We start from the raw sequence: 8,833 nt of genomic DNA, 5'->3' as shown, positions 1-8,833 counted from the left end.
ATGGCAGCGCCCAGGTCAGAGGCGGCGGCGGCGGCGGCGGGAGGGCCGGCCCCCCGGGGCCGCGGCCGGGCCAGGCCGGGCCGGGGCCAGGCCGGGCCGAGGCCAGGCTGGGCCGGGACCGCTGGCGGTGGGGCCTGGCGGGCGCGAACTGCGCGCCCCTGCTGCCGCCGCCGCCGCTGCTGTGCGCTCCCCCGAGCGCGGCCCAGAAGAAGAAGGAGAACCTTCTGGCCGAAAAGGTGGAGCCGCTGATGGACTGGAGCGAGAGGCGCTGGGTGACGCGGGTGAATGGGGCCACGCTCCGGAGGTTTGTGAAGGCGCCGCCTCGGAACCGCTCCGTCGTGGTGATGTTCGCAGCGCTACAGCCGCAGAGGCGCCAACGAAGGGCACCAGGTGCTGGCCAGCGCCTGGCGCTACGCCTCTGTCTTCTCCAACCAGCTCCTCTTCGGCCTGGTGGACCAGGATGAGGGGGCCGATGCTTTCCAGCGGCTCCACGTGGACTCAGCACCGACCTTCATGCATTTCCCCCCAAAGGGCAAAGCCAAGCGTGCTGACACTTCTGACCTGCAGAGAAGTGGGTTTGCTGCAGAACAACTTGCCAAGTGGATCGCCGGCCGGCCCGATGTGCCTACCCGTGTTTTCCGGCCCCCCAACTGCTCGGGCACCATTGCCCTGGCCCTGCTCAGCTCTCTTGTCGGAGGCCCACTCTGCCTGAGGAGAAACAAGACAGGCTGGGCCATGGCTTCTCTGTGTGTGGTCTTTGCTATGACATCGGGACGAATGTGGAATCACACCCGTGGACCTCCATATGCACATAAGAACCCTCAGGATGGACACGTGAGTTACATCCGTGGGAGCAGCCAGGCTCAGTTTGTAGCTGAATCGCACATCATTCTCCTGCTGAATGCCGCCATCACCATGGGGATGGTGCTCCTCAATGAAGCTGCCACCTCCAAAGGGGATGTGGGCAAGAGAAGAATCATCTGCCTGGTGGGCCTGGGCCTGGTGGTGTTCTTCTTCAGTTTCCTGCGGTCCATCTTCCGCTCTAAGTACCACGGATACCCCAACAGCTTTTTAATTAAATGAAATCCTGCAGGATTTGCCCAAGATGAATGTTTACCATGAAGAAAAACTGAACCTGATCCCGATACCAACATTTTGTTCTTTAGAATTTTGGGTGGCTCTGCCAGTAACTGTGCAATGTTAGACTCATCTTGTGTGTGATTAATTGTGCATCTTGCTAGTGATAATACTCCTCCATTTCATTTTTGGAAAGATGTGAAGGAGGTATACTCCACCTCTACAAAGGACACATCAGACAGTTGTTTGAGGCTCTTATTTATTTTCTGTACGTGGTACAGGAGTGGAATGAAATGAACAGTGTTATGGAATTGTTCAGGAATTAGTTAAAGAAACCCAAGTGTATTTGGTGTAAATGTTCTTGCCATTGTCACAGACACAAATTATATGCATGAAATCTATGTCTTACATGTATGAATTAGCTCTCTGATTGTGATAAAGGAAATGAGCCTCAAAAAAAAGGAGTAGGATTCAATCAGTGTTCATACCACCCCTAATTTTCCTCACCTATAATAGATCTTGGCAGCTCTTCACCTGGTGTTATTAAACCACTGATACCTAGCCTTCTCTGAGTATAGTCCTTTTTATGTCTTTATTGTTTTAACCATCTCTTGTACCTACAACCCCTTTGTCAAAATATATTCCTATTTTCTGTTCTGATGGAAGTACCTTTCTCAAGGGTTGATTGATTGATTGAAAGAAACCTATTGCCTTATAGTCAATAAATGCACTCCCCTCTTCTGTCTCACTACAAATGCACTTCTCAAAATTCATAAATCACATCAAATTATAATTGATTTATACCTTCCCCTCCAAGGAAGAACAATCCTCATGAGTCAATAGCAACTGGGGGGAAAAATGTTGAAGCAACTTTTCTGATGAAATTATGATAAAGAATGTGATTCATCCCAGAGACAGAACTTATTGTATCTGAACACAAACTGAAGTACACTTTTTTCCCTTTTTCTCTCACTTTAATTTTCTTGAGGTTCCTCTATCTTTGTGGGGGGGAGGGTGATTATGTTGACTTTTACAATAAGATTATTGTAGTAATGTGAATATAAATAATTTTTTTAAAATTCTCTCTCCTCGATCTATTTTCCACATTGTTTGCTTTTCCTAAAAGGAACTTTATGTTTTCTTCAATTTTTTCAGCCATTTGGTTTTGTTATATGAAATCTTCAAGTCTCATTGATACATTAGTTTCTATTTGTCCAATTCTAATTTTTATTTTCCTTAGTTAGCTTTTGTGTTTCCTTTTAGAGTAGGTTAATTGTACTTTTCAATGTGCTGTTTTTCTTTTCCAGTTGGTTATATTTCCTTTTTTGTCAAGTTACATCCCCTTTCCAATTGTCAATTTTATTTCTGGATGTTACATTCTTTTTCCAGTTGGTTATTTTTACTTTTAAAGGAGTTGATTTCTTTGGTCAATTTTTCATAATTTCCCTTCACGGCTCTCATTTCTTTTTTTCCATTTTTTCTTCTTCCTCTCTTCTTTGATTTGTAAAATCTTTTTAAGTTCAACCACAAGATTTTGGATTTAAGTCCAATTCATATACTCCTTTGAACATTTTTGTCATCTCTATCTGCATAGTAGCTTTGTATAGTTAGTACTCTTTTGTTTTTCTGTTTATTTTGATTATTGAATTCTAGTCCTGGGATATAGGGCTTTTTGTCCTAGGGCTAGGGTCTAATCCCTGGCTCAGTGCTTGCCAAAATATTGCCTATGCAGCCCAGGTGTTACCTATGCAAAGGTTTGTTTCCTCCTTTATGTCCAGGTACTGTCTATGCAGTGGTCTGTTCCCAATCCAGTCTGTTGCCCTATTGCTCCCAAGGGAACTTTGTCTGGGATTGGGACCCTGCCTACTGGTCTGCTATCTAGCTGCCAGTATTTTATTACTTTCCTGCTCTCCCATCTAAATAGTCTTTACATTTCCTTTTGCTCCAAGAGATAGATCTTCACTAAATATCCTGCATGATGTCTACAATTTAAAATTTGCTTCAATGTTCATTTTTATGAGATCTGTAACTTTAATGTCTGTGTAGAGGCTTCATTTAACATTGTGAAGGGGAAAGTGCCAGAGAATGCTAGCTTCATGCTGTCCCAGAAGTCCCCTGAATTTTTCTTAAAATCAATTCTAAATTTTTTAATGGATTTTTTCCAATCTATTTTGATCTCATTTCTAATTTTTAGGATTTCCAATTTAGGGTCTAATTGAGAATTTTTAGTTTATTTATTTGAGGTTTTTTATTAGTCTGCAATTTTTCTATTTATTGATATAAATATTAGAGATATAAATTTCTCTGTGATTCTTACTTTTCTGCATCCCATATATTTTGGTATGTTGTCTCATTGGCATTTCATTTAATGAAATTATTGTTAATGATTTGTGCTTTTAGTCACTCATTCTTTAATATTAGGTTAATTTCCACTTAGCTTTTAATCTGTGTTGCTGTGGATCATTATTAAATATAATTTTCATTGCAATGTGTTCTGAAAAGAATACTTTTAATATTTATGCTTCTCTACTTTTAACTATAGACATTTTGTATCCTAATATGTGGTCAGTCTTTATAAAAACTGTGACAAAAATTACTGAGGAAAAAAAAAAGGTACAATTCTATTTCCATTCAATTCTCTTGAAATATCATCATATGTAGTTTAAATAAAATTTTATTCAGTTCCTAGACTTCTTTCTTATTTATTTTCACTTAGATTTACCAAGTTCTGAGAGGGGAATATTAAATTCTATCACTATTACAATATTACTATTATCTCTACCTGCAATACATTCAGCTTTTTTTTAAAATTCAGATGCTTTTGTCTTTAGTGCATCTAAATTCAGTATTGCTATTGCTTCATTGTTTCTTTTATCAAAGCTTGGTGACCCTGTTTATCTTCTTGAATTAAAGCTATTTTAGCTTAGCTTTGTCTGTGATTATGATTGCTACAGCTGACATTTTTGCATCAGATGAAGCATAACAAATTCTACACCAAGCCTCCATTTTAATTCTGTGTATCTCCCTTTTGAAATGTGTCTCTTAGCAACAGCATTTTTTTAGATTCTTATTTTTAATTCCTTCTGGTCTCTGTATTCCACCTTAACTTATCCAGCAAAGTTAAATATAATCTTAATTTTTAAAATGGATATTTAATGAAGTAAAAGACTTTCAGGTATTTGTAAGAAAAAGATGAGAACCAAATGGAAAACTAAATATAGAAGAACCAGAATAAATATCGGGAAAATGTTACAGACTAATTATAATGGACTTATTAAGTTTAAACAGTTTAATTCTTAGCTATGGAAATGTCATCAATATTCTTAGGATGGTCATCATTGTTAGGGTAGTTTAAATAAAGGTTGTGGTTGAGCTGAGTGTGATAGTGTGATTCTAAAACACAAAATGGAAGAGGAAAAATTAAAAAGGAGTAACTATTTAATCCAAATGGGGCATGAAAGGAAGAACTGATACAGAGGAAACAGGTCAATGAGAGGTCTGGTAGTGCTGGAACCCTACTCTAATTGTATTTGGCTAAAAGAAAGGAAAAAATATAATATGTATATATGTATATATGTATATATGTATATATGTGTGTGTTTAAAATATATATTTAGTAAAAAAGTATTTTCAATGTCTTCTAAACTTACAAAGAAATAAAAGGATGGGAGGATAAGGAAGGGGCATTTAGAAGGCTGAGAAGTTTAAGATTTAGGACAGTGGGTGAGATGCTAATAGGTAGGCAGAAAAAGGAATAGGAGAATAAAAGGAGAGTATAAGTTAATGGAAAGGATAAAAGAAAGGCAGAGAAGAAGAAGGATGGATAAAATTGAATGGGGAAGGTTCATAAATAGTAATTATAGTTCTGAATATGAAATAATCTATTTTCATTTCAATGATGTGTAAACTGGAGAAGAGTTGGCTGTAAGTGGTTACATATGGGACAAGTTCATTCAGCATGACTTTGGCTATACTGAGAGTTAAACAACAAAGTTCTCAAGTCATCTGCATTTCCTGTGTGTACTTTTATAGTTCCAATGGCCCCTTATAGAAAGGGGAGAACAGGAGCATCAAATATATTTAGTCATCTGGACTAAAAATGGGAATGTTTGACCTAGGGAGAGGATCCCAAGGAGCAACCTGTAGGGGGATACTCACTCATTAAAGAGGGATTAGGTCATTGATAAGGTCATTTTTGTATAAACAAGGTTTCTGAAGAGCAATTTGGTATAAACTGATATTCATTTTTAGCATAAATAGTAACTAAAAAGAAGGTTTGGAAAGAACTGCATAGTTTGAAAAATGGACCAGTTCCTTAGATCATGGAAACATTCTCCCAATGTAGAATCCTGACATCAACAAAAAAGGCAATTTCATCATCATGCCAGAAGTCACTATACTCACTCATATGATCCCTGTCCATTCTCAGAAGGGGATAGATGAAGGTCTTCAGTTTACTAAGCACATCTAGAAGCAGGTGCTCCAAGCCTCTAAATGAGATGTCATGAGAATGGATAGATCTCCTTTTATGGCTAGAATATTTTCTCCATTATAACCATGAGAAACTCAGAGACAGCTGCATTAACTACTCAGGGGCACACATTTAGTAAAAGGCAGAATTTGAATCTAGATTTTCCTGACTCCAAGTGCAGGAATCTATTCATTGTCCCAGAATCCCTCTCATAATACAAGTGAACTAATGAATTGGGATTGAGAAATGTGTAGACAGAACAGATTTGCACTCAAAGGAAGGAATTGTTCCTGAATATAAGAAAAGACTGAGTGAGGTTTCTACTCAAGGTCAAAGGGAGTTTGTATAATTTGGATTTAGGTATTTTAATTGTCACTCAGTCTCCACATTGTCCACACAAACTTTACTATATGCCTCCTAAATGAGTCAAAGTTTATACTCCTTTTCTGACTGATAGTTACCTTTCCTGATGAAGAATTCCTTGCTCCCAACCAAGTCCATGCCTTGGATTTTGGATGTCAGGAAATATGGAAATTGCTGCATACACTGGTTACGTTTCCTAGAAGGTTGTTGTTTGACCACCTAATCAGGACAAGAAAGGATAAGTCGAAAAGGTGACCAGGACGACTGATACAAAGCTGTCTGACTGAGTGTACTTACCATATAGGAATAACAAAAATGAAGCACATCCCCCTTATGGGAAATCTGAAGAAAGAGTGCACTCAGTGTCACAAAACAGAATGGAATCCAGAATCTAAGATAAAAATTGTTTTGTCTTTTTTACATATCTATGAAGTATCATGGACTCCCTATACAGCCAATGAGAGAATGACTACATCATTTCATAGTGTCTTTGTCCTTCAGCATTGAAATCACTCCGTGAAAGGAAGGAGCCAAATAGTTCATCATCTTTGAATTAACAAAAGGGTTTTTTATTTAATTTATTTATTTTGAATTTTACAATTCCATCCCCCCCCACCCCCCAGTGAAGGCAATCTGTTAGTCTTGACATTGTTTCCATGTATGTATTGATCTAGGTTGAATGTGATGACAGAGAAATCATATCCTTAAGGAAAAATTAAAATAAAAGAGATAGCAAAATTACATAATAAGATACCTTTTTTAAAAAATAAAGGTAGCCGTCTTTGGTATTTGTTTAACCTCCACAATTCTTTTCCTGGGTACAGATGGTATTCTCCATCACAGACAGCCCAAAATTGTCCCAGATTGTTGCACTGATGGAATGAGCGAGTCCATTAAAGCTGATCATCACCCCCATGTTGCTGTTAGTGTGTACAGTGTTCTTCTGGTTCTGCTCATCTCGCTCAGCATCAGTTCATGCAAATCCCTCCAGGCTTCCCTGAATTCCCATCCCTCCTGCTTTCTAATAGAACAATAGTGTTCCATCACATACATATACCACAGTTTGTTCAGCCATTCCCCAATTGATAGACATTACTCAATTTCCAATTCTCTGCCACCACAAACAGGACTGCTGGGAATATTTTTGTACAAGTGATGTTTTTACTCTTTTTTTCATGATCTCTTCAGGGTATAGACCTAGTAATGGTATTGCTTTCAAAGGGTATGCACATTTTTATTGCCTTTGGAGCATAATTCCAAATTTCTTTCCAGAAAGGTTGGATGAGTTCACAGCTTCACCAATAATGAATTAGTGTCCTAGATTTCCCACATCCCTTCCAACACTGATCATCGTTCTTTCTGGTCATATTGGCCAGTCTGAAAGGTGTGAAGTGGTACCTCAGAAATGCTTTAATTTGCATTTCTCTAAGAAGTAGTGAATTAGAGCAATTTTTCATATGACTATGGATCACTTTGATCTCCTCATCTGTAAATTGCCTTTGCATATCCTTTGACCATTTGTCAATTAGGGAATGGCTTGTTTTTTTTATAAATTTGACTCAGTTCTCTGTATATTTTAGAAATGAGTCCTTTGTTAGAAATACTAGTTGCAGGGTGGCTAGGTGGCGCAGTGGATAGAGCACTGACCTTGGAGTCAGGAGTATCTGAGTTCAAATCTGGCCTCAGACACTTAATAATTGCCTAACTGTGTGGCCTTGGGCAAGCCACTTAACCCCATTGCCTTGCAAAAACTAAGAAAAAAAATAAATAATACTAGTTAAAAAATTGTTTCCAAATTTACATTTCTTTTGATCTTGTTACAGTGGTTTTGTCTGTGCAAAAGCTTTTTAATTTAATGTAATTGAAATTGTCTAGTTTGTTTTTAATGATGTTCTGCATCTCTTCCTTGGTCATAAACTGCTCCCCTTTCCATATATCTGACAGGTAAACTATTCTTTGATCTTCTAATTTGTTTATAATATTGTTTTTTATGTCTAAACCCTGTATCCATTTGGATCTTATCTTGGTATAGGGTGTGAGGTGTTGGTCTAATCTAAGTCTCTGCCATACTGACTTCCAATTTTCCCATTGGTTGATCTTGTTTTAATCTCTCCTCCATTCAGTTGCCATTGGGAGCTTCCTAAAGTGCAGGTAACTTCATGTCTCATCCTCCTCTTAGCCCTCACTCAGTAAACTCCGATGACTCCCTATTACATGTAAAAATCTGCCACTTGCCTTCTAAAGTTCTTCCCAAGTTGACCTCCTCCTACCCACTGCTGTGGCCACCTTATTCTTCTTGAGATAAAAGATTCCATCTCCCACAGACTTAGTCACTATGTCCCCCCTTGTCAGGAATTCTCTCTACTACCCTCTGCCTCCTGGCTTCCTCTGCTTCCTTAAATCCTTCTTTCCTCAAGATGACTCTTCTGGATGCCCTCACTGCCAGGGCTTTCCCTTTGACATTGCTTCCTTTTGACACTAAGTATGTTTATATGTGTTTTTCTTTAGGAGTTGCTAAAGAGGGGGAATGAGATCTGATGAATTTTAAAACGACTTTTATAAAAACTTTAAATCATTTTTTATTAAATATTCTGTTTAGAAAAAAAATAAAGAAAAAGAGAAACCCTGCTTTTTTTCCTTCTATGATATAAATCAGTAGGTAAAACAGTGCAAAAAAAGAGAAAGAAAAGAGGTACAGTCTAAGTCTGGAATCAGGAATTGTGAGTTCAGATCTGGACACTGATGCTTGCTTACTTGCTAAATGACCCTGGGCAACTCACATGACTTCTGTTTGCCTCTGTTTCCTCATCTGTTAAATGGGAATGATAAAACCTTTTGGAGTTATCATAACTTGTAAGTATACAAAATCTACAAATATGTAAAGAAGCTTAAGATAGTGTCTGACACATAGTAGGTACTACA

The 8,833-nt window shown here is 38.4% G+C and overlaps 1 protein-coding gene across 1 annotated transcript; it reads left to right on the top strand.

Moving 5' to 3' along the window:
- On the top strand, window positions 1-1,264 carry LOC141516592 (dolichyl-diphosphooligosaccharide--protein glycosyltransferase subunit TUSC3-like). The gene is given in 3 exon segments (XM_074227611.1): window positions 1-58; window positions 91-370; window positions 372-1,264. Coding segments are annotated over 3 exon segments (1,050 nt in total). The 3' UTR covers window positions 1,084-1,264.
- Window positions 1,265-8,833: the final 7,569 nt, after the last annotated feature.

This window comes from Macrotis lagotis, chromosome 3 (genome assembly GCF_037893015.1).
Source record: "Macrotis lagotis isolate mMagLag1 chromosome 3, bilby.v1.9.chrom.fasta, whole genome shotgun sequence".
NCBI lineage: Eukaryota > Metazoa > Chordata > Mammalia > Peramelemorphia > Peramelidae > Macrotis > Macrotis lagotis.
Note: the sequence above shows the minus strand (reverse complement) of the source record. Positions and strands in the feature narration are given on the sequence as shown.